This window comes from Grammomys surdaster, unplaced genomic scaffold (assembly GCF_004785775.1).
Source record: "Grammomys surdaster isolate TR1022 unplaced genomic scaffold, NIH_TR_1.0 208, whole genome shotgun sequence".
NCBI lineage: Eukaryota > Metazoa > Chordata > Mammalia > Rodentia > Muridae > Grammomys > Grammomys surdaster.
This window is the reverse complement of record NW_021604653.1, coordinates 8,164,323-8,189,853: the sequence shown is the minus strand read 5'-3', so window position 1 is coordinate 8,189,853 and position 25,531 is coordinate 8,164,323. Positions and strand designations below refer to the sequence as shown.

General features: G+C 39.0%; 1 protein-coding gene across 3 annotated transcripts in view; it reads right to left on the bottom strand.

The window, feature by feature from the left end:
* Nucleotides 1–25,531, bottom strand: part of Epb41l5 (erythrocyte membrane protein band 4.1 like 5) — a 102,546-nt gene that overhangs the window by 40,730 nt on the left and 36,285 nt on the right. For 2 of the 3 annotated variants that reach the window (XM_028771508.1, XM_028771509.1), the window contains exons 12-17: nucleotides 19,826–19,995; nucleotides 18,667–18,773; nucleotides 16,424–16,451; nucleotides 10,859–10,898; nucleotides 9,601–9,716; nucleotides 5,407–6,666 (exon numbers count right to left, since the gene is read on the bottom strand). In XM_028771508.1, coding sequence (XP_028627341.1) covers nucleotides 6,486–6,666; nucleotides 9,601–9,716; nucleotides 10,859–10,898; nucleotides 16,424–16,451; nucleotides 18,667–18,773; nucleotides 19,826–19,995 — 642 coding nt within the window. In that variant the 3' untranslated portion in view covers nucleotides 5,407–6,485. Of the gene's footprint in view, nucleotides 1–5,406; nucleotides 6,667–9,600; nucleotides 9,717–10,858; nucleotides 10,899–16,423; nucleotides 16,452–18,666; nucleotides 18,774–19,825; nucleotides 19,996–25,531 lie in introns of those variants that run through there. The other variant, XM_028771510.1, reaches the window with a different exon arrangement.

Sequence of the window (25,531 nt, the reverse complement as noted above, 5' to 3'; positions counted from 1 at the left end):
CCCTGCTTCAAACCAAACCAGACAAACAAAATTAATTCCCTAGACCTCCTTAATCAATCCACTCTCTCAGCCAAGAATCACCACCTTCCTTCCTTCCTTTCTTTTTTTTTTTTTTTTTTAACACAGGGTCTCATGTAGCTCAGACTAGCCTTGAGCTCACTCACTAGGCAGCATAGGATGACTTGGAATTCTGCATCTTCCTGTTCCTATCTCCCAGGTGCTAGGATCACTTAGGCCATGTAGCACCATATTCTTATGTTACTGCTTCAACAGGGCTGTGAAATTTGATTGATAACCTAGATACTCATAATTATCCTGGTCTTCACAGGTCGTTCCAAAGACTCACCAGAGGCTTGCTAACGGTGTCCCCAAAAAGAATCAAGGCAATTTGTTAGACCTAGATCTCCAAACTCCTAGAGTCTACAATTACATATGAAGCCCTGGCTGGACTACAAGTAGACCCCTTAGGTAAAAATGGCCCATAACACTTTGGGGTTCTTTGGATGATCTCTCTCAAGAAAACCACACTATGAGGCAAGCCAGCAATCCCCTTCATACTATTAATCCTTATTTTATTAACAAAGATTAGGCATCTGTAGCAAGATATTATTAAAGAATATGCAAGTTGCTGCAAATTCTAGCCACAAATTGATGCATCTACATTTTTCTTTAGTAGAATGAGTTAATAAGGTTTTTTTTTTCTCCAACAACAATGACAATGACAACAACAAACAGAGTTATAGCTGTTGAGCCTAGTTTTAAAGGCGAGGTACAAATTCACCATGGCACACATAAGTAGTCTTCGGTCCCAATCCTTAGAGAATGCTGCTCTCCAGGTCAGGTTATCTTTTCCCTGCCAATATAAACACAATGCTGGCTAGTTGTCAGGAACACACTGTAAAAAGTTCACTCCACCTCTGCCACCTCCAACTGAGGCCACAGCTAGCAGCGTTTTGGGAACACAACCATAGGAAACTCGTTAAAAAAACCATAAGAACAATTCCTTCAGTGGAACAGGTACATGTGTTCTAAATTCTCAGTAATAAAGTCACATAATGGTTTTCAATCTTAAGTTTCCTTTTGTCTTTACAAGTTCTGTTTCACTATCCCAAACTGCTCAAAGGACAAGTACTAATTAGCAATAAACAAGAATTAATGAAAAAAATGAAGTTCATCATATTTTACATAGAAAGTGATGGGCTTCATGTGCTCATTTCTTTTTGAAATTAATCTGTGTACATGTGTGTGTGGTGTCTGAGGACAACCTGGATGAGCTGTTCCCAGGGATCAAACTCAGGTCACTAGGTTGGTGGCTAGAACCTTTAACCTGCCTATCTTTCTGGCCATAATGTCATAATTTCTATAACATGGAGACTCATGTTCCAAAGATTAATGTTTCATGCTTTAAAATCAAAGCATTTTACATGGGAGTGCTCATAACAATTCTGGACATAAGATATAATTAATGCTGTGGTACAATTTATATTAAAATGCATGAAGTACTGACAAGATGGCTAAGTAGGGTAAAGGAACTTGCCTTCCAAGGCTAGTAACCTGAGGTTAATTCTAGAAACCACATAAGGGTAGGACAGAAATAACTCTCCAAGTGTTCTGACTGCCACATCCCAATGCCGTGCACAAACAATGATAAACACAACTACAGTGTAAGAGACACTAAGAGTTACTGAAACCAACATTTTTGCAAATCCCTAAGCTCTAATCTCAAAAATAAAAATGAATTTATCCAATGTAGTATTATTTTCAAACCTAATGTCTAAAAAACTAAGTAACTGAGAATGGGTTAGAAAAGAAGAGCTTACTGACTTAAAGGTCAGAATGTTCCCTCTGCTTATTCATGGCTTCGCCCATCAGTGCTGGATAATTCAGAACCCTTCCCAGCCTCTTTGCTTCACACTTATGAATACAATGGGGGAAAGGTGCCAAACCAAAGCTGAAGGATGGGTCCCCTGCAGGGAAGCTGACCTCCTTCACATTAAGTGCCCATCTTTCCTTCTCTTGGAAGTCAAGACTCAGGATTCCCCTCTCAACCTCCCCCAGCTACTGATTTGTAAAGTGGAAAGATAAAATTATTTACTTAGGGACATAAAAAAACCTACCAACATTAACAAATCAAAACCATCACCACATGTGCAGTAATGAAAACAACAACAAAAAAACCCCAAAACAAAACAAAAAAAAAAAAACAAACCAAACCAAACAAGCTAGGGATGTGGCTGAGTGACAGAGCAAAGCTTGAGGTTCTATACCCAGCACTGGGAGAGGACATGGAAATGAACTATAGTACCCTAAAAAACAATCTTTTAGTTAGAATATCATTATATTATGTTCTAGATAAAATGTCGTTTTTATATCCTGTTATATTTACACAGTAACTTTTACATCCCAGGTAATGCTACCAATTAATGCTACTTACGTTCAACTTTGTGTGGCTGACCCAGTATTTTACTGTATGTGTGCATGTTAGGGGTGTATGTCTGTAGGTCACTTCCCTGCAAAAAGATTTTGTTTGGTTTTATTTTTGCTATATAACTAAGCTGGCCTTATGCTTTCGCTCCTGCCTAAGTACTGCTATTACAGGCATGTGCCAACACTCTCAATTCACTATCTGAATTAAGCTGATAGGACATGAAACTGTACGTTAGCTGCTATAAAAATCAAGCCTATTAGTTTATCCTCTATGTCTAGCAGCCCTAGTGCCTGACAGCACTCTGACCTCATCAAACCCTTTGTGCTGACTACAGGGGACCTGAGAACCATTCTTCTGTGTTCTTTCTTTTGGCATTCTTCATGATATAAAACATTTAATGATTCCTGTTTGGAATTGGTAGCATACAGGAAAGAATTTATCTGGTTATGCTTGAATTTCTTCTATAACAAACCAATACTTTATAATCTTCAAATTTAAAAAAAAACAGGCATAGGATGGAATGAAAGATTTTTTTCTGTAACTTCATTTGAAATGTGCATTTGATTACCATTTCAAAATCAGAAAAATTAGATCATACTTAAAGGTGGGGTATTTTTAAAAAAACCCTATGAATTTTGTTTTTCAGAGGGTCTACCACTCATGACAATCTTGCTACCTCACCCTCTTCTATGTATCAACTGCCATGTCCAGCAGATTGTTTTTTCCCCCTTGAGACAGGTTTTCTCTGTATAGTCTTGGCTGTCCTGGAACTCACTCTGTATATCAGGCTGGCCTTGAATTCAGAGTTCCACCTGCCTCTGCCTCCCAAGTGCTGGGATTAAAAGTGTGGACCACCACTGCCCAGCCAGCAGAAATGGTTTTTAACCATAAAAACAATGATTACCAGATTCTGAAGGTCACTGGATTTTCTGTCTCTCTAAACCATCCTGTTTATAAGAACACAACAGAACACAACCAATCTAATTAAAATGTTACAATTATATTCAATCAAAGTAGCCAAAACACTGCTCAGTACATAAACATGGAGTTCTGTGCCACAGTAGGGTGCTTATGGAAGAAGTATTCCTCCAGGCTAGATTTTTTATTTTTTCACTGAGACAGGGGTCTCCCTATCTGGCTAAGGTTGACTTCAAACCCCCAAGTTTGAGTGAGCCTTCTATGTGCATGTTAACTTCAAAATCTGTTAATTTTTAAAAATTATTTTATTTGTATGTGTGCACACACAGTTGTTAGAGGGCAACTTGGGGTAGTCCTTACTTTCTAACATGTGCATTGCAGGATCAGTCTCTCTAGGGATCAAACTCAGGTCACCAGGTTTGGTGGTAAGTGACTTATACTTACTGAATCATCTCATTCTCTGCCTTCAAGCCTAGGCTCTGATCATTGAACATAGTAAGATGACAGCAGAAATATATCAGGGACAACTTATTTATTGAGGCTAAACTACTTGTAAATCCCTCACTGCTCCAGAAAAATGGATTGCCATCTTGAGACTAGCAGTCACAAGAGCAAATATTTATAGTACAGGCTGGAGACCCCTTATCCCAAATACTTGGAATTAGAAATGTATTCCACTTCAGTTTAGATTTTCAAATATTTGTGAATGCATACACACAAAGATTAAGTATTTGTGAGGTGGAACTTGAGTCGTGTGTTTTTCATGCATGTGGCCCAATGGTTAAACAGATATAATACCTTGGGTTTGCCCACTGCTGCCTTTAAGTGCAACCTGTAACAAATGAGGTTAGGTGTGAAACTGTTATATCAGTTATCAGGAGGCTTACAATTTTAGACAGGGATGCTCAATGTATTGATATGACATCCTAAAGCACACAGGACACTTGGGAGACATGATTCTACTGCCCTGTCCTTTACTGTCTCTAACTTCCAACCTAGTTTTTCCCTTTGAAATTTTATGAATAAATTATTTTATCACTAAGTTTCAAAGAAAGAAAAATCCATGATGTGATTCTGAACCATTCAAATTGAACACTATTGGATATTCCAAATCCTAATAAAAATTATCATTTCCAATATAAACTAAAGATATTACTTCTCGGTTTCAAGCCTCCTAAGATTACCATTTGCTAAGATATACAGGAGGCGGTCATTTATCAGTGCCAGATCTCAGACTTCAGGATTAAAGTTAATGTGATAAAGTTAAGTCTTGAGACTTTCCACAAGACCAGGAAAGCCTTTTATTCATTCTGACCCATTTGTATTACAGAAATACTAGTGCCTTTAATTATATTCATACCGACTAATATTTTTATGGCACAAAGCAGAGCTTCTGTGTTTAAAATGTTATGATCTAAGTTCAGCATTACAAGCAATGGTTCTCTTCCAGAGGACGCAGGTTCAATTCCCTACATTTACATGGCAGCCAACAACCACCCACAACTCCAGTTTCAGGGGATCCAATACTCTCTTCTGGCCTCTGGAGGCAACATACTAATGGGTACACAGATACAGAGACATAAATTCAGGCAAATCTCCATTCACATAAAGTAAACAAGAATAAACAAGTCTTAAAAATAAAAAGGGAAGAAAACACCATAGAGAATACTGTCATAATCTGAGCTATAAACAAAACAAAACAAAACAAAACAAAAACCCCTCAGAGGGTGTCACATATTAGTGCTGTTTTTAAAGCACTCTAGATGGTGATAGTCTTGAAGATCAGGCTATTTAAGATATGTATCTGTACTTATGTAGGATATACTAATATTTTGAGTAGCCATCCTACATCTACAGTACATTTAAGCAATGATTCTTTTATATAATAAAAAAAAAATTAGATCAAGACTGGCCTATGAATTTCAAGCTCTAAATGTTTTTGGTTACCTGCCTGTCTTCTAGTGATAAGCCCTATTATATCTGCAATAGCAGCCTTCTGTCAAAGCCCTCAGGTCTTCACTGCCCAGCAGAGAACCTATAGGATGAAGCCAACCTCTGAGTTAAGGTTAAATATAACAAAGCTTTATTATTTCAGAGCATAAACAGTTCTGAATATAACTGCTCATTTCTCCTTATACAGCTTAAAGATCAGAAATTTTTCTAAAATTAAAAATAACTGTAAATGAAGAAATACTGTATCTCTTCTTAGTGTCTCAATCATCATGTACTTTTCCAGCTGATTTGCCTTCAGTGAATTAAACAAAGAGCTCGAATTAACTACATTGCAAAGTTCAAAAAGGATTAAAAGTGTAAAATACAGGCAATCTATCTGAAAATGGTAACACTTTGACTTCAGAATTGTATTTTAAAGGTTGTATGGGACAGATTATGAGGGTGTTACAAACCTGAGTGATCTGTCAAGGATTTCAATGAGAAAAGAATAACAAAGAAAGCTTTCCACCTTGCATTCGGTATAACCACCTGCTAGTAATGTAACCATTCATGTCAACTGTAAATTAACCACCCAAAGAAATCACTGAGACTTATCTTACATGAATTATATTGTTATTGCATTTTCTACACCTGTGGTAATAAAATAGGTTTATTAAAAAAGTATCATAAATTTTTATTAAATTGCAGGCACTTAGCTGAAATGAAGGCATGGGTCACTTTAGAAGGTAGCATATGACAGCAGTATTACTACAGCACCACAAAAAGCACCATGACTCAACATGGTTCCTTTTGGGTATACATTTTGTGTCTTATCCTTTGTAACACAGTCTTACTTAGATGGCATGTAGGTGACAACTGACAGTTTGTCATAAACACAAAACTCCTGAGAGATGTTTTGAGTGATGTGTTAAATGCTAACATTATGAAAACCCTTCCCAAGGACACAGTGGTATGCACACCCTTCCAACACAGCAACATCTGCCATGTTAGTTAACAGCTCACGGCTTCTTCAGATCCTCTTCCCTTCCACAGCAGACAGAAGTCAATCATAGCATTGTGTAACTAGTGACTAAGTATGGAACAAATTCTCTCCAATATTCCTAATGAAATCAGTCCTCTATATAAATGCCACAACATACATTATCAACCTAGATGCAGAATTCCATGGCCTAAAAGTTGTAACAACTCATATCTCAGTCATGGCTGCACGGCCAGATAAATGAGCATCATGATGGGCTCCTGCATTCTTCACATTGTGCTCATGGACAAAGTCAGTGTAGTTTCTATATGCAGTCTGGGGTGGGGGCAAGGCCCTTGGGTTCCACTGGTTTCCACCACGTTGGCAGCGGTCACTGGTAGCAGAGAGCCTAGATGGTTGGGGAGTGGGGAGTACAGTTAGTCAACAGGAATAGAGAACACGGAGGTGTAAAGGAGACAGGTAATGTGATCAGCATGCGCCACTGTGGTGATGACATTCAAGAACAGCAGAGGAGGAAATCCATAAAGTTACATGGTGCATGTAATGGAAACACAGGAAGGCAGTATGAGTTAAGTGATTAATTGATGTAACAAAGTCACAGAAGGTAAAATACTGTTATCTATTCCTGATGTTTTTGGGGAACTCCAAGGTAGAAATGTTGGTTCTAAGTAGAGCTTTATTCAAATATTTGAAAATATTCTACTGAAGAACAAAAACATAATGTAAAAAGAAGAATTATAAAAATAATCTCCAAAATTACACAATTTTAAAAAGGTATAATTCAGGAAACAAAATTTGGGAGCATTAAAGAAAACTGCCCTTAGACATCAAGCATGTTTATATCAGTGCTCCAAATTAAATGTCAGATGAGACTGGGAGTTACAGGCATAGACTAAATTAACAATAATCATTGTACCTTCTGTAATCAAAATTCATAGGAACACAAACTGAAGGGCAACAGACAGAGATACAAACAGGAGGAGTCCCAAGCACGGGAGAACTAGATGGCAGACATGCATCCACATGCACACATGCAGGTCTGGGTGGAGCGACCGGAGTCCTCCAGTAGAAAGAGAACACCTGCCCCAGCTCAAAAGCATACTTTTATGATGCGACAGGGCAGCACATGTTACATAATCACAAAGGGAAAAAGATCATTCTAAATATAAAAGGCATCCAAAAACCTAGATTTAAAAAAAATAGTAGTAGTATTTTTCAAACTCAATAGAATATTAACTTTTAATTTTTTCTCCTCAGGACTTTTCAAGAACAAATGAGGAAGGCATGTTGTAGTAAGTGCTACCATAATTTTATTCCCATTAAAATTCACCTTGCTTATCAGACCTAACAAGACAAATTCATGACCCTTGATTTAGAGTCTCTAAAAATTTAGAAATTAAATTAGGCTTATGCTCTGGTTTATCAATACAAGATTTTGTCCGTTCTATTTCTTTTTGTCTTTTGGTAGAGTTGGGCCTGGAATCATGATCCACCCAAGTACCTGATTCTTCCCAAGCACTGGATTACAGGCATGCTTTATTTTGTTTTGAGATAAGCTCTTACATTGTTGCTCAGGCTGGACTCAAGTTCCAGGCCTACTCTCAAACACATACCACTGTCCGCTGGCTTCTTGTAAATAAACACTGTGGATTCCAAGTGATGTGAAGTACAAATTCTAAGTTACTGACACATCACATCATTCACCTGGTTAATGGTTTCATTTAGGATGTCAGGAAAAAAAAGCTGAAGACTGGAACAGGAAAAAAGTTTAAATTAAATTGGCTCCAAATTATCTGCCAGAAAGATGTTCCATACCCTGTGCTGCTCAATGCAGCAATCAGTTTCCAAATTTTATTCGTACTTTCTACAGGAGGACCGTTTTATATTCTCTGAAATCTAAGCATGCAGAAACAAAGAAAGAGGCAGAAGGCACTCTAAATTAAGGCTAAGAGAATCAGTAGCTCTACGACATGTCAGCTGTAGTTCAGTTCCATGCTCTGCTAACGTACTCTGAGGCTCATCAGGTTTTTAGGGCCATCTCTACTCCATTTCAGCAAAGGAGGTCTTGGCACAACCATTATAAAAGGAGAGGACACACAGCTCCAAGATATATTTCAGTTTTCTTGAATCTCAAATTCAATATTCTCTCTAAAGGCTACATCAAAGAAACTGGTAGTGCCTAGCAAATAAAATTAAACAGATTTAAATATGTACTCATTAAAATGGAATTAAATAAAGACAGCATCATAACACAGGATGTTAACTAATCAGATTCTCACTTGGAATTGAAGTAAGACATGCATGCATGCATACAGCTAAAGACTAGTGACTATTTTTGTGTGTCAATGGGCTTCAGTGGCACATTATGGAACATAACTGCTTGCCATGGCCCTTATCTTCAGCAAGAAATTTAAATTTTTAATGTCTTAAATAAATACTATAACTTGACATTTGTAGACCTCACCTTTGGTATGCGTATGTGAATGCATACCTAAAGTACCCTGTACCAGATTCCCAAAAGGACAAAAAGGGAAGGAAATTTTAAAAAGGACCAAACAAGGAAGGAAATCCTCTTTGATCTTAACTGCAAGTTACCTGGAACTGAAATAACATATACCCAACCATCACAAGCACAGTATCCTGTAGTTAGTTAAGCCAACAATACCAGTGAAAGAGTACATAGCACAGACCAGAAACAATCACCAACTACTGCTGACCCACCACCATGTGGGAAGAACTGGCTGCACAAAAAGCTGACCCAAACCTTGAGATCACCACAGAATCTCATTAGATTTCAGATATTAACAAATTAAGAGCAAGAGAAAAAGAGAAGAATCTCATGAATCATCCAAGTGCATTAAATAAACAGACACAGAGCTTGAATAGATGATACATCCAATAGGACCACTCAGCCCAAATAATTTCTAAGGTACCCCTCACCAAGCCACACTGCTTTCTAGGAAAGCATGAACCCAACTGATTAAATCAAATAAGCCACAAAGTATCCATATTTGTGTGTCTACCATTTATATAAATATTTCTACTTTCACTGGATTATTTCTCCAGCTTCTCAAACTAATTTTTCAAAGACTTTCATCAGTCCCTCAAGCCAGCTGGGTTATGCTCTGCTTTAGACAGTTGTCCTCCCTCCTTCATCCATAAACTGTATGCTCACCGTCCCTCTGACTGCTCAGTATGCTCCTTGTCAGCTCACAAATATGAATAATTTGTTTTCAATCATACTTAAAGTGCTTTAAGATTATAGCTTAAATTTTAGAATACAATTATGCAAGCAATATTTTGGTTTAGAAAGTTAACAAACCATTTCCTGTCATGTTGGTCTGCTGCAGATTTCTGTGGGAGATTCTCTACCTCCACCAGCACAGGACCAGAGGATGAGGAAGAAGTGACAGGCACAGGAGTCCTCACACCCCAAGCCTTTGGATAGAAGCATGAGGAAAGTCAAATACTAACAAATAGTAATACCAACATCAAGAAACAGTATTAAGATGGAGTGCCACCTATATAGTAAATAAATGTGGTCAAATGTGGGGAAACTCTGCTAATTAAGATCGAAGTCTACCATGACTGGACAGCCTCTGTGCTTGTTACAAAATGGGAGACTCCCTTGTTAGGCTTTCTCCTTCTTGGATCTTGCGTGGGTGGGGGAGGGTGGGAGTAGGGGGAGAGAGTGGGAGTGTGTGTGTGTGGATTCTAAGCCTCCACACTCACCTACCTCTACCAGCATAAAACTTGGAGTTCTCCATGCTAATGAGGCATCTAGAGAGGCCCTGAGTGTTCAGCCAAGGAGCTTCCCTTCCTGGGCATTCCTTCCCCCAAAAGGTATTTAATCCTTGGTTCACCCTGAATAAAGTGTATGCATTCACATTCACCAACAAATGATGCAGTTTTAACAGGCTCTTTCCTCAAGATCCCAGGGAGTAGGCCTTCCTCATAAGGAGGAGTTAATCTCCTAGAGGAGGCTTTCTCTCTTCCAGCCCCTCCATACTCTCAGCACTCACTCTTACACACTCAGAAGGGAATCAGGGTCTGACCCTGTCTGGGCTGTGCCTTCCCCTTCTAGCCTGGTGTGTGGACACCCTGAGAGGAAGCTGACTGGAAACCCCTTTTCCAACTCTCAGCACTAAGCCAGTGGCACCTAGGTATGCAAGACAATGGGAGCCACAGCAATCATCCCAGACCCTGCTGGTTCCCACCCAGGAGAGCAGGGACTGAAGACCCCATTACAGACTGTGTTCTGCCTACCAGCACTCCGGGTACCCCAGGCACAGAGGCAGACACTCAGCCTGGCAGTCAAATGTTTGAATTTAAATTTTATACACTAATTTTAGATAATAAATGAACATTCACAACTTAACTGATGTGCCAGATTTATAGGAACAGAAAATGTTTTATGAATCATCTGTTCTACTTATATTGTCTTAGTAAAACAGGAGACGTGACGGGGGTAAGAAAATGTACAAAACTTGTAAAAGATCACACATTACAAAAATCCAACTAATACCATGACAGTCACTGTAATTAACCACGTGGACTTTAAAGACTTACTCCTGTCTTACCTGTTGGGAGTCACTGTTCTGGGCTGAAGCATTATGAACACTGTAAAGAAGAGAAAAAAAAAACCTATTAAAAAAACTTACAAAGGTTTGGAGAAAGGAAAGGGAAGGTCGAAATGTAATTAAAATACAATAAAAATAAAGACAAACATGAACACAGATTCAAATCAGAACAAAACTGATTAAAAATGTTCCCTCAAAATGAATGTAAACTAAGTTCAAAGTTTAAAAACACATATCTAGCCTGCATAATAAAGTGCTATTTTACAGCATATTTTAAATTTTTTACATGAAAACAGTATCAGGAACATCTTGTGGTTATGAGTTAGATCACCTATCTTAGATCTAAGGTATCAATTCATGCTTTGAAACTGAATCACTGTATCACTGAGAAAATAAGATCCAAGAGCATAACTGTGTCCTCTTTTGATAAGTCTGACATATGTATACATGTACAGATAAAGTTTACCTGTAATTTTTCATTAACTTACTTTTAATGATGTATAATTATATATTTTCTTTTATTACTAATAAGATAAAGCATTCTAAGTTAAAGAAATCCTACATATAAAAGTTTTTTCTCTTTTTTGTTTTGAGACAGGGTCTTATTACATAGTCCTGGCTCACCTGGTACTTGCTATGTAGACTAGTTTGGCCTCAAACTCAGATCCACTAGCCACTAACTCTGGAGATTTGAGCTTAAGCGCGTGTGGCATCGTGCCTAGCAGCTTTACTTTCTAAGATTATACACTATCCAAAGCAGCATCAACAATGTTAATGTTTTGTTCTAGTGAAATGTTTTTGTGGTTTCTCAGGCTACAACCGTCACATTTACTATCAGACACTTACTTTTCTATGGGTATCTGTATTTTCCATCTACACAATTGTAATTGTGCCTTATATCTAGTAATCTCCCAATACATCTACCATCAGCTGCCATGAGCCAAAGAGGGCACCGAGCACTCTCATCCCAGCATCATTTATACTAGGAACCTTCAAGCCTCACTCTTCCAGACCTCTGAAGAGTTTTAAAAAATCTACATAACCAGGGCTGGAGAGATGTCTCAGCAGTTAAGAGCACTGACTGTCCTTCCAGAGATCCTGAGTTCAATTCCCATCACTCATATGGTGGCTCACAACCATCTGTAATGGGATCCGATGCCCTCTTGTGGTGTGTCTGAAGAGAGTGACAGTGTACTCATACACATAAATAAAATTTTAAAAAAATCTACATAATTTCACTCAGTGGTCCTCAACCTTCCGAATGCTGTGACCCTTTAACAGAGTTCCTCGTGTGGTGCTGACCCCTAGCCAAAACATTATTTTGTTGGTATGTCCATAGCTGTAGTTTTGCTATTGTTATGAATTGTAATATAAATATCTGGTATGTGACCCCTGTGAAAAAAGATGTTTGACCCCCAAAGGGGTCATGACCCACAGGTTGAGAACCACTGACCGAGCTGGCTGGTCTTCCTTTCCCATATCTAAATCATATCTCATTTGTTATAGGTTAATTTTTTAGACTTAACAATTCTATTTTCTTTTCTTTTTTTTAAGATTTATTTATTTTATATATGTGAGTACAGTGTCACTGTCCTCAGATCCCTTTACAGATGGTTGTGAGCCACCATGTGGTTGCTGGGAATTGAACTCAGGACCTCTGGAAAAGCAGTCAGTGCTCTTAACTGCTGAGCCATCTCTCCAGCCCAATAATTCTATTTTCACTTACAACTTATATTCAAAGTATCCAACCCAGATTTATATAATTTGTGCAGAACTAGCCTAATTAGTATGAGTAATACGGTAATGGGACTTAAGCATCATCTCAAATATTATGCCTTTGTAAAATATCTTTTGAATAATATGAATTCTAAAAGTTTTGTTGTTGTTTTGAACATTTACTTTGTGTATGTTTGGAGGTCGGAAGGGCTGGTGAGAGGTTCTTTCCACTGGATGGATCCTTAGGACTGAAGTGAGAATATCAGGTTTTTATTCACTGACTCATCATTCTTCACCCTTAAAAAAGATTCATTCTATTTTTATTTATATGTGTGTTGTGTGTGTATGCACATGTGCACACATGTATGGGGGTGCCTGAAAAGGCCAGAAGGTGGCTTGGATCCCTTGGAACTGGAGTTATAGGCAGTTGTGAGTGGCCCAATGTGGGAGTGGAGAATGAAGCTTGTGTCCTCTGGAAGAGTAGCCAGTATGCTTAACCACTGAATCTCAATTATTATACTATTATTATTGACTATTAAGGGTGCTGAACAAGGACAAGGAGACCCACCTTTGAGTCCCAGCTCCCCGTGTCCTGTTTTGCTAAGGAGCTGATTGCTCTTCCCAGACTATCCTGTCCTGGTGAAAGTGACTTCCTAGTCTACATGTAAAATCTCAGCAAGCCTGCTTGGAGCAGAGGTTAGCCTCAGTGAGTCTATGGTTTACGTGTTACCTCAAAACATGTCTTTTATCTGGGAATAACTTCAGTAGTAACAAAAAAATCAAGCCATATTAACTAAATCACAACTTCCTGTTTTGAATGATATGAACTTAATAATTAAAAAGTAGGGTTTGGGCTGTAGCTCACTGGTAGAATATTTGTCTAATATCCAGAAGACCCAGGTGTGGTGCTTAGTTCCACAAAGACAAAAACAAACCAACCAAGCGATGGTTGATGAAGAGACAACTCAAGTTAATTCAAGACACTTAATAGTAACTTGGTTTCTGATCAAAAATATATATTCAGAGCATCTTAGAGAAGAGCCTCTGTAAAGTACCACATGCAGTAACTGACCTTTTCTTGCTCATGTATAGCACCTACTTAATCTCCATCTCTTTTCCTGTCTCAGAGCTGCTCTAACCCAGGTACAAAGGCATATGCCTACAGTCTCACCACTCAGGGAGAAGGAAGCTCAAGTAGGAGAAAACTGTATTTGTAACCACAACTATCAACTATCCTTTAAAACACTGCCTTTTCTTAATGTACTTTTAGTTCAAGCTCATAAGAAGGGGAAATATTACAAGAAAAAAGACAGACCTGTTACTCAAACTGGTATATTCTATGAAAGAGCGGAGTCCAAGGTCAGGAAAGATTTTAGGTCAAATAGGTGCACCTTATAAAAAAGGCTCTGTTCTCCATGGTCCACTGGAGAAAAACCATTCATGCAAACAGAGTGGCAAGGGCAAGAGCAAAGGGCATGGATGCCAACACAAACTCAGGTTTTCCAGAGTACTGTATGAGATTACTTCAGGAGGGATGGAGCTCTCTCATTGTTTAACTTCTGAAAGCCTCGCTCTCTCTTTTCTCTATGTATATATACATGCTTATATGTCTATAATATATAAATATGTATGTTTATTTATGTGTATGTGCATGTGTAACTGCGTCCTTGGAAGCCAACTCAGATCACCTGGAGCTGTGAACCACTCAACTTTGTTTTGTATAATTTTTGAGATTATAACATAATTATATCATATCTCCCTTTCCCTTTCCTCCCTCTAAAGGGCCACTATTTCTTAAGTAGCCTGTTTCTGTGGTCTTCTAGAGTCAAAGGCATCACTAATGAAGTGACAGTGATATTTATCCACTGAAGTAAAATTAACTTCATTCACTTCTAGGAAAGGGACCATGCTTATTCTCACTATGCTCCTATTAAAAATGTGTACTTCAAAACATCTTACAGAATGGGCTTTTTACTTTGCAAATAAAAACCTTAACTATTCTGTATCATGTCACTACTTAAATAATTTCTTCCTATTTCTACTACTCTCCTGGGATATCTTTAAGGTCAAATGTCATGTCCCAGGAAAGCAAGACATGACCTACCAATAAGCAACACCATTTAAAAAACACATAGATAACATAACTTTCCAATTTCCTTACAAGTACAGCTTCTAAATAGTTCAGGGAAAGGAAAAAAGGTAGAGAGCCCAGAAAAGGCACAGAAATTTACCTTTTCATCTAAAGCTTTAGAGTAGAAACCCTTATTTCCTTTTAACGATATTCATTTTAGTTTTAATAGCTTTAAGAGTCCTTGTTCACATCAGCAGAGTGTTTCTGTAATGGATCACTAATCACGACCTAGCTCCAACAGTTTCAAGTGAACAAAACTTGAGTAAGAAAATTCAGAACCTGAAGTTGGAAGTATAACAAACTTAAACACAATGAATAAACAAACAAACGTAATAGACATTTCTTTAAAGGTGAGGTTGACTACTCAGTATCTGAAAATAACAAACCTCTTTTGAAGAAGTTCTAAGTTAGACAGACTCATCCAGCCACAACCCACACAAAAGTATGTTTATAGATATTGGTTTGAATCTGATTTGTATCATCATCATCATCATCATTACTATTGCCACTTAAATTACTACTGCTGCTGCTGTTCTTTTAGAGACAAGATCATGCTATATGAACAGGCTAGCCTCAGACTCATGGAGATCCAGATCCACCTGCCTCTGGCTCCCAAGTGCTGGGATTAAAGGCTGGTGCAGCACACCCAGCTTTGAATCTGGTTGTTTAATTAGCATCTGGGAGACACCAATACATGGCTGTTTTTGAAAATAAAGTGGGACAAACCAAAAAATGCAAACAAAGCACACCAAGATTTACAGAATGCAACTAAACAGTGCTCAAGGGCAACTTTACAGCTGGAATTGTTATTATTATTTTTAAAAAAGACTTTATACTAGGTATGATTAGCTCAGGCCTGTAATCTCACCAGTAGGAAGGCTGAATCACCAGGAAAGAGTTTAAATTTAGTGTAAGGGACAAAGCAAGTCCTAAGCCCCACTTTAAGATAACAGCAAAAGGACAAGTAAACCAGGTGTGCGGTGCATCCATCCAATGCCCAGCACTTAGCTAAGGCAGAAGGACCACAGATTTAAGGCCAGTGGGCAGCTTAAGACCTGGCTTCAAACAACTAAGTTCAAGGCCAGAAGAGCTGCAAAGTGAGACTGTCTCAAAAACCAACAGAAAATAACAAAACACAGCAGCGGTCTGCGGTGGCTGTGTAGCAGAGCATTTGCCCATCAGGTTGCACCAGGTCCTGGGTAACAGAGAAGAACCCAGGAAAAGGAGGAAGCAGCTGAAGCAAAGTAAATCTTAAGTAACAAGAAGGAATAAATATTAGAGCAAAAATCAATTAAAGGCCAACAAATTGACAATCTTCAGCTGAACTGAGTAAGAACAAAAGGGAAGAAATCAGCTTAAATGAGAAAGGAATCAGGCACACACAGCACTACTGATCTTATAGAAACAACATGGAAAATAGTAACTACCATGTATTCCATGACTGGATTCAGCCTAGAATAAATTGCTTTTACCTAGAAACCTGCCTTTCTTCTGACATTCTCAGTATGAGTAACATAGCTGCTCCTACCCTATTCTACTTCTGTCAATGGCTTCATTTTTCTGAATGTTAATTCTATCTGGTATGTTTTTGTTTCCTATAATCCTCCTAATGCCTGTGAAAATTTGACATTTTGCAAGGTCTTCAACAAATATTTGTTTAATTAATGATTGCAACTATATAAATCTTCTCAGTTCTTACATTGAAAGGCATGACTTACCCAAGATCTTCAGGTTTTGTTGTGCTTGCTGACAGAAGAGAAGAGATAACATCTTATTAGTCCACTCTGCATGACAAATTGATGCACTATTCAAAGTAAAACCTCGACTCGCTGCTCTGTAAAAATAAACTTCTCAGCCATAAGCTGCACTGCAGGTCGGAGCAATAAGGCCAACGGCAGCAAGTACTCTGAGTGTCTATTCGTGTTTAAGATTTTACTTTTATTTCTGTGGACCTGAGTGTGTATGTGCACACGAGTGCAGTATACCTGGAGCTCCAAAGACAGCTCCATTGGAGCTGGACTACTACCAGCACCTGTGAGCCACTTAATGTGGGTGCTGGAACCAAATTCAGGTCTTCTGCCAAAGCAGAATGTTCTCTTAACTACTGAGCTATCCATTTCTCTAGCACTCTACTTTTGTAAGATTTATGTAAAAATTCGTGTATGTGAGTATGTACATATGCACACCATGCAGGTGCTTGTGAAGACAAGAGGTGTGAGATTTCCCTGGAGCTGGAGTTATAGGCGACTGTGATCTGTCTGACACAGGTGCTTAGAATCTTTGGAGGAGCATATTTGCTTTTAACTGCTGAGTCATCTCTCTAGCCCAACATCTATTCGTCTTAAAATTCTATTAAAAAATGTATTTCTGTGTGTACATGTCAGTGTCACAGAGGATGCGTAAGGTCAAAGAACAATTTGTGGGAGTCCATTCTCTCCTTCTGAAATGACCTGGGCCCCATAGATCAAACCCAGGTCAGGCTTAGTGACAAAAAACTTCACTTATGAGCTCACAACTGTCTTTTAAACTAACTTTCTTTAAGTCTCCTGGATTAAGACAACTGACTCTGAATTCTGTCAGTAGAAAGATGAAGTAATAAGGCTTTAAACTATCACTGGATTATTTTAACTTATAGCCATATATTTAAATGCACAACCATGCCAAAAATTGAGTACATATCAGTCAGAAAAAAATAACTAAAAATAAAAAAATAAAACAAACAAACAAACAAACAAACAAACAAACAAACAAAACAACCACTGGCACAGTCATCTCAGGGCAGACTTTTGATAAGGGTGATAATAACCTGACAGCAGACATGCTTAAAATTCAATTTGTATTTTAGCAGAAGTCCAAACTTGGAACCAAACTCAAGTTTTAATTTATTTTTTAATGAAATCTATGTACTTCTTTCAGAGTTGAAATATCTTAAGTGACAGATAACATTTATGAATTTGCAAATATCTATGCCTGACAGACATTGATAAATAAAGTTCTATTTAGTGGGATTTCTCAACAGTAAATTGTAATATGGAGAAGAATACCATTTACTCACTTTTAGATTATTATTATTTGGTTTTTCAAGACAGGGTTTCTCTGTGTAACAGTCCTAGCTGTCCTGAAAGTAACTTTGTAGAGACAAATCTAACTCACAGAGATCTGCCTGTCTCTACTTCCTGAGTGCTGGGATTAAAGGAATACACCATCACGCTTGGCTTTCATTTACTCATTTTTATATTGTTTTATTGTCTGTGTCTTTTGTGTGAAAACACACATGTCATGGTATGTGTATGTGTGTATATACATCAGAAGATAACCCTTTTCATTTTGTAGGTCTTGGGAAATGACTCAGGCCATTAGACTTGGTAGCACAGTGCACTTATCCTGTAAGCCACCTTACCAGCCTAATATGGAAAAAATTTTACTGAAAACTTCTTTGGGCCGGGAGAGATGGCTCAGTGGCTAAGAGTACTTGCTGCTCTTCCAGAGGTCTTGCTTCAAAAGCCTCAGTACCCAAACCAGGCAGCTCACAACTGCCTATACTCCAGGCCAGGGCACTGGCCTTCATAAGGTGCATAAAACATCACACATGCATGTTTGCATGTGCACACATGCACAAACATAGAAATAAAAAATTTTTTAAATGTATTCATTACATGCTAATATTAAAAAAAAATCCAACTGGCATTTCATCACAAGATGGAAAGACACAAGAGAGACTCTAGTGAAGATACACTAAGTGCAACACTGCCCAGAACATCGGCACTGAGATTGCTATTAAGTTTAATGTCAGCCAGTCACAGGACAGCCAGTTACAGTATGAAAGTCGTACAAAGATAGTTTTAGTCAACTAAAATAGACTTGAGAAGACTCAGGCAGCTTCCTCTCCAGCAAACAGGAAGTGTGAGGACATGAAGACTGGCAAGGAAGGACAAGCCTGGGGAGCAGGGCTGCACTTTACCTTTCATTTGCAGGGTTCGCCGAGAATACCGCTTGCTGGGCCTTCTTTCAAAGGAGGTTGATCTTCTTGCTTTATTAGTTTTTGTGGTCTGATACTCTGTTTTTCCACTAAAATAATTGAAGCAAGTCAACAGGAAGATATTATATGAGGCAACCAGACCCAGAAGAGTAAGATGTCTACATTCATCCTGCAAAGAAGCATGCTGAAGGCCATCAATAGTTTTGTTTTTTCTCCTTTTTATCTAATTTTTTTTTATTCTCCAGGCTTTGGTAACATACATAACATTAATAATATAGGATTTCTTCTAAGCATATATATCACCTATATAAATACCTATATGTCACCTAATAAACCAGAGGAAAATGCCCATGCTATCAGGGAAGTACTCTTTCCTTTCCTAGCCATAGGAATTAATATAAAGTTTGTAATCCAAAACAAGATTTCCAGTTAGTTCTTTTGTGGTTCTGTGGACTAAACTTTAGGCCTTACACATGCTAGGCAAGCACTCTACCAATGGGCTACATCTTCAGCCCCAACTTTGGATATCTGTTCTGTGATTATTTCCACAAAAAATGTCTAGATATGCTTGAAAAGACACTACTGTACTTCTTTAGCTTCCAACTAAAGAACCCCTCAGCATTTCTGACACTGGAGAATAGAAATGATCTTCAGAACTCTCTGTGGCTGACTTGTTACATTACTTTCACTCTCATCCCCCCTTTAACTGAAGACTCAAACTGACCCGATATTCAAATGTAACCTGAACAGACATTTCTACTTCATGACAAAGAAGCTGGTAAAAGCCAAGTGGTCTTCAGCCACAGTACTAGTCATACTAATGTCCCATACATTGTCTGTATGAGATAAAGCTTGTCAGATGGAGAATTTACCTTGTTACATAAATTTAAATTGTGGCTTATTATATATAAAATATATCAATATAAATATCAATAATATAACTGATTTCCCATTTAGTCAAGAAATTATTAACAATAACATTTCTTCTTTAAAAATTTTGGCCAATGTTGGCCAATGGATATCTTTGGCAACATACTTTATTTCCTGTGTCTTGGTTTCTGCCTGAGTAAAATCAAGAGTTAGAGTAACTCTTCTGGCCTGTATGCAAGAGTAGATGATGTGAGAACTCAGGGAAATGAACCTGTATCTAAATCGGGATCCTAGTCGAATGAACCCTGATCGATGAGAGCTCTTTTGGACAGGTCCTCGGAGACGGAAGAAGGCATGGTGCTCCACAGCACACTTCCACAAGTGTTTGCAGGCTTTAGGATGATCCAATCGAAAGACAAAGGTATGCTCTTGTTCTTTGCCCTGAAAAAGACAAAGTGGTGTTTATTAAGTCAATTAGCCATGTCTTCTATTGCTGCAATGGAAATACAATTAAACTAATACCAGAAGGCAGCTGAGCATTGGTGGATGCCTATAATTCCAGGAAACAAAAGGAATGGCACCAGGTCAAGGACAGCACTGCACACACAGTAAATGCCAGGCCAGCTGGACAGAAAAGTAAACAACAAAGGTGCAGGAGCGATGGCACAGTGGTTAAGCATAGGCACTGCTCTTTCACGACACGTTTGGTTCCCAGCACTCATATCAGACAACTCATAACAGCTGTAACTCCAGCTCTACACCTGATGCTCTCCAAGGTCATCTGCACCAAGCACCCACCCACACCCTGTACACATTTTTAAAAATAAAATAGACCTTAAAAAAACAATAAAACCTCTCCTTTGTTCTCTGAAACTGTTTGGTGGACAGGCGAGTATGGCGCCGAGTACCTAGTCTTGTCAGATAGGTGAGCGCCAGGCTCAGTAGAGACCCTGATGCAAACAGGTAAGGTGGTGAGTGATCAACATCCAGTATCTGGCCGCATAAACACGTACACACACGTGTACATCCACACACAATTCCATATGAACAAGTACATATAGCACACATGAAAAGCCCATGGTCCAAACAAACAGAATCATGTGCTAAGCCGCCAGCTTGCACATCTTTAGTCCCAACACTTAAGAGGCAGAGGCAGGTGGGAACTCTGAGTTAGAGGCCAACCCTGGTCTACAGAGTGAGATCCAGGACAGCCATAGCTACACAGAGAAAACCTGTCACCAAATATTATAAAAACCATACCAAACCAACCAACCAACCAACCATCCATCCATCCATCCATCCATCCATCCATCCATCCATCCATCCATCCATGTGCTTTAGTAAATCTCAAGACATGCTAAAGCGAGATATGGTGTTTCATGTTCCATGCCTGGAGTCCCAGCACCCAGAAGGAATCACCACCCTCAGTGAGGCCTCAGTTCCAAGGAATGCAGAACTACACTTACACTTAGTACATTAGTGAAAGCCAAACAGCAAAACCAAACAACTCCCAAATGAGACAAAGTGTAAGGGTTATCAATTATATCTTATTTCTTCTTAAGAGGCTAATCATATCTGTGGTGGTTTGAATAGGAATGGCCCTCATAGACTCATATGTTTGGATGCTTGGCCCATAGGAAGTGGCGTTATTATGAGGTATGGCCTTGCTGAATAAGTGTGTCACTGTGGGGAGGCTTTGTGGTCTTATGAGCTCAAGTCTGGCCCGTATGACAGTCTTCTTTTGTGTTTGGATCAAGATGTAGAATTCTCAGCTCCTCCAGTACCATGTCTGCCTCAGTGGCACCATGCTTCCTGCCTTGAAAACAGTGGACCAAACCTCTGAAACTATTCTCCTTTTATAAGAGTTGCTATGGTCATGGCAATAGCAATAAAATCTTAGCTAAGACAACATCTATACTCATACAAAGTGTTAGTAACAAAAACTATTTTCAGGCAGGACCTCCTCAGGGACTGCTGAGGTGACTCATTAGTTACAAGCACTGGCAGCAATGACCTAGGTTCACATCCCAGCACCAATATGGTAGTAGTTCAGTAACAGTGTAACTTCAGTCTCAGGAGATTTGATCTTCCCCCACAACCCCCTTCTAGTTTCCACAAGCATGCATGTGGTACATGGACATACATGCAGACAAAACACGTAAGTGTAAAAGAGCTCTTTTGACTGTAGCTGAGTGTGATGGAATATGTTTGAAATGCCAGTATTCAGAAGAATGAGGCAGGAAAATGGGGAATTCAAGATTATGTTGCACCTGGCTACTACAGTTGTAGTCTATCATGTCCAGAGAGCCTTCCTGAGCTTGGTGCAAAATGGAGACTCCCACTTCTTAGCAGGGCTTCCTCTTCTCTGCCTGATCTGGGAAGCCTGATTCTAATCTCCTACCTGAGGAATGTCATGTAGTCCTTGGAGAAATTACAGGTTCAACTTCCTGGAATGCCTCCATGCAAATAAGTACCCCAAGAACCTTAAACCTCAGCCAATGATACTTTACCCTAAGAAGAACCCCTTCCCTCTCTCAGGGGTTCATATGTATATATCCCTTGATTCCCCGAATAAAGCATATGCACACAAGCTGTTTCACTGACTATCATCTAAGAGAGCTAGATCACTGAAATCTTTAGAGACCCCTGCCCTATTCACTCCAGGACTGGGATCCTGGTGACCCACCCATTTCAGTATTTGCTTCATCCTTTCCTGTCCAATGTGTATCAGGGCCTAGACAGCCCAAGGGAAGACAGAGACCATGGAACTTGGCTCCACTCCATCCTTCCCCAGTAGGTGTGTAGCAGTGCCTGGACATCGCAAGGGAAGAAGGGAAAAAATGAAGCCATGAGAATGTTAGAAGAAAGTACCACAGTAACCTTCAAGATATAGGAGTGGGAAAGTACTTTCAGACTGGACCCCGTTTGTAATTAAGTCAATGACTGACACATAGATCTCATAAAACTAAAAGGCTTACCTACAGCAAAATAAGCAATTAATTATGTGAAGAGGAAATATAGACAAATTTTAATCCGGCAGACTGGCTACTTTAGCAAGGGATCACATCCAAAGATCTTCTAGGTGTTATGATCTGGCCAAAATATAGACATGCTGGATTATGTTATGATCTGGCTGGAATAAAGATAAATCTTTAGTCTAATCTCTAACAATGAAGGTAAGGCTAGTTTGTAGAAGGAAGCAGCTTTATCTGAACTGAGAGAGAGCCAGAAGATTAGATCCTATTGCCAAAGTTAGTATGAGACCAAGTAGAGAAATTCACACAAAAGCCAAGAGAAGTCGGACTGAATCAGTATTCTTGGAAGGTTAGATTTGGAAGGTTATGGAGGCTGGAAGTGTCCAGGCTCAGACCCGGGGACAGTTGGAACAGAGACACTGTGAGGCTGGAAGTATCCAGCTCAGTCTCAGGGACAGTTGGAACAGAGACACTGTGAGGCTGGAAGTGTCCAGGCTCAGACTCGGGACACCTGGAACAGAGACACTGTGAGGCTGGAAGTGTCAGGCTCAGACCCAGGGACAGCTAGAACAGAGACACTGTACTCGAATAGCTTGAGGATGCCTATCACCTCATCTGTCCAGAGGAAATGAAAGCAACAGTTACAAGAAGCCCCGAAAGTGGAAGACATCTTTTCCAGCTATACACCCTACAGAGTATTAGTACCCAGAATATATAAAGAACTCATAAAATTAAACAAACAAACAAATGAACAAACACAAAACAAAAAGAAAAAACCAAGCAACCCAATTAAAAAGTAGACTAAAGATCTTAATAGAGTTCTCAAAAGAAGAAATTAAAATGGCTAAGAAGCATCTGAAAAAGTATACAACATCTTTAGCAAGCAGGGAAATGCAAAGAATGGCAAAGGTTAAAAACAACAAGCAACAAATGACAATGAGGGTGTGAGGACAGGAAACTCCACTTCACTGATGGTGGAATGCAAAGTGATGCACCCACCCTGGAAATCACTTTGGAAAATTCTAAAAACAAAGCAACAAAATAAAACAACAGCATAATCCTCCAAAACCCTAAAACTGTTATGTATGACCCATGTCCATTGTATTATACAAATACTTGCTCAGCTGTAAAGAAATATAAAATCAAGCTTGCAGGTAAATACTTGAACAAGAAAATAGTATACTGAGTAACCCAGACCCAGAAAGACATGCTGCATATCCTCTCCTATTTGTAGATTCTAGCAACAAATCTTTAGATCTTAGATGATACAATCTGGAGTAACTATGGAAACCAGGGAGTAAAAAGGGACCATGGTGGGGGCAGGAGCCTTAGAAAGGGAACAGTAGGATACTGTTGCTATAAAGGAGGAGGGACAAATAACACCAAGGATGTTGGAAAAAGCTATCTCTCTCTCTCTCTAAGTTAGGCCACTTGGGGTGACAATGTTCCCCACTCCAAAACCAATTATTATCTAACAGCAACAACAACAACAACAACAACAACAACAACAACGCTAGACATGGAAAACCTACTTTTAAATTGTTAGTTAGGGGAAATTAAGAGACTCTCCTCCTCAAAACGATATATGCTATTGCCATTATCCTTAGTGCCTTCCAAGTAAAGCAGGTACTTTTGTATTGGTAAAGACACAACATGCTCTGGATACAGGACTTGGAGAAAATAATCTGGATCTGACTGGGAAGGCTTCTCATAGTATTAGAGGGAGCTATAAAAGCTGCCAAGGGAGAAAGCAAAGAAGTAAGTAGATCTAGCTGGCTACTTACAATGTCTACAGGTCACAATAATGACCAGCACAGCAAAACAATCCTAAAGGTGCAATAGTGGCACTCACATCTTGGCATGAATTGACAGTCACTTCGAACTTAAAGCCTGCTTACTAGAGGGAATTCATGCTTAGCACTGTAAACTCAGTCAACTACCTATGGGTGGTGAAAGGAACCTTGAAAACCTACTATGGCCATGGGTGCTGGACCCCAGTTAATATAATATGACCCCTATAGTTTAAAGCTCAGGAACATTTCATGAGGTGGAGGTATTGTTAAGAGCCAGAGGATCAGGCCACCCACCTTTAATTCCAGTACTTGGGAGGCAGTGACAGGCAGATTGTGGCCAGCCCTGGTCTACAGAGTTAGTGCCAGGACAAAACCTTATGTTTTTATTTACGTGTATGCACATGCACACGTGTGTGCCATGGCATATGCATGGAGACCAGAGGACAACCTGAGTTGGTTTCTGTCTTCAATTATATAGGGTCCAAGGATCAAACTCAGATCATCAGGCTTGAAAACAAGAGCATTTCACTGTCCTAAAGTGTATGATTTTTGGTAAGAAAGTTTAAAGATCAAACTTCACCAAGATAAAAAGGTAGCTCTGTAAATTTCTAGGAACTAAGCAAAATACAAATAAAAAATACCATTAAAAACAAACAAAACAGAACTTGGAATCTTTGTATCTCTTGTGACTTGTCCCTGGTTTTATGAAACAAACGAGAAATGTAAACAAGAGGGAAAAAATGAAATCATCCAAAATTAAAACAGTCCCCCAACAAAAGACACAACAGCTTGAAATCTACCCACAGTTTTTCTTCTGTATGAAATACTGTCAAACAAAAAACAAATAAAAAATGGGGGAGGAGAAGGACTACCGAGAAGGCAGCGTGGGGTGGCCTGATGACAAGACATCACACGCAGGGAGGAAATTCTCAAATCCAAAGTCTCTTTTAAAAGACCCAGCTATACAACTACTACTGCAAACACTCACTACTGTTCTATAAAGTTCTTTTATGTAATTCTACATCTTACTAATGTCAAATTCTCAGAGATGCTCTTACAAAGTGACCTGTCTTATAGAAGTTAAAGACAAAGTACAGCCATCTAAGGACCCTCACCTTAAGCTGCAGTCTGACTCTTTTGGGCAGTTATTATATTTAATCAGGTCACATATTAAGAAGGCTCCTACCAAAAAAAAAAAAAAAAAAAAAA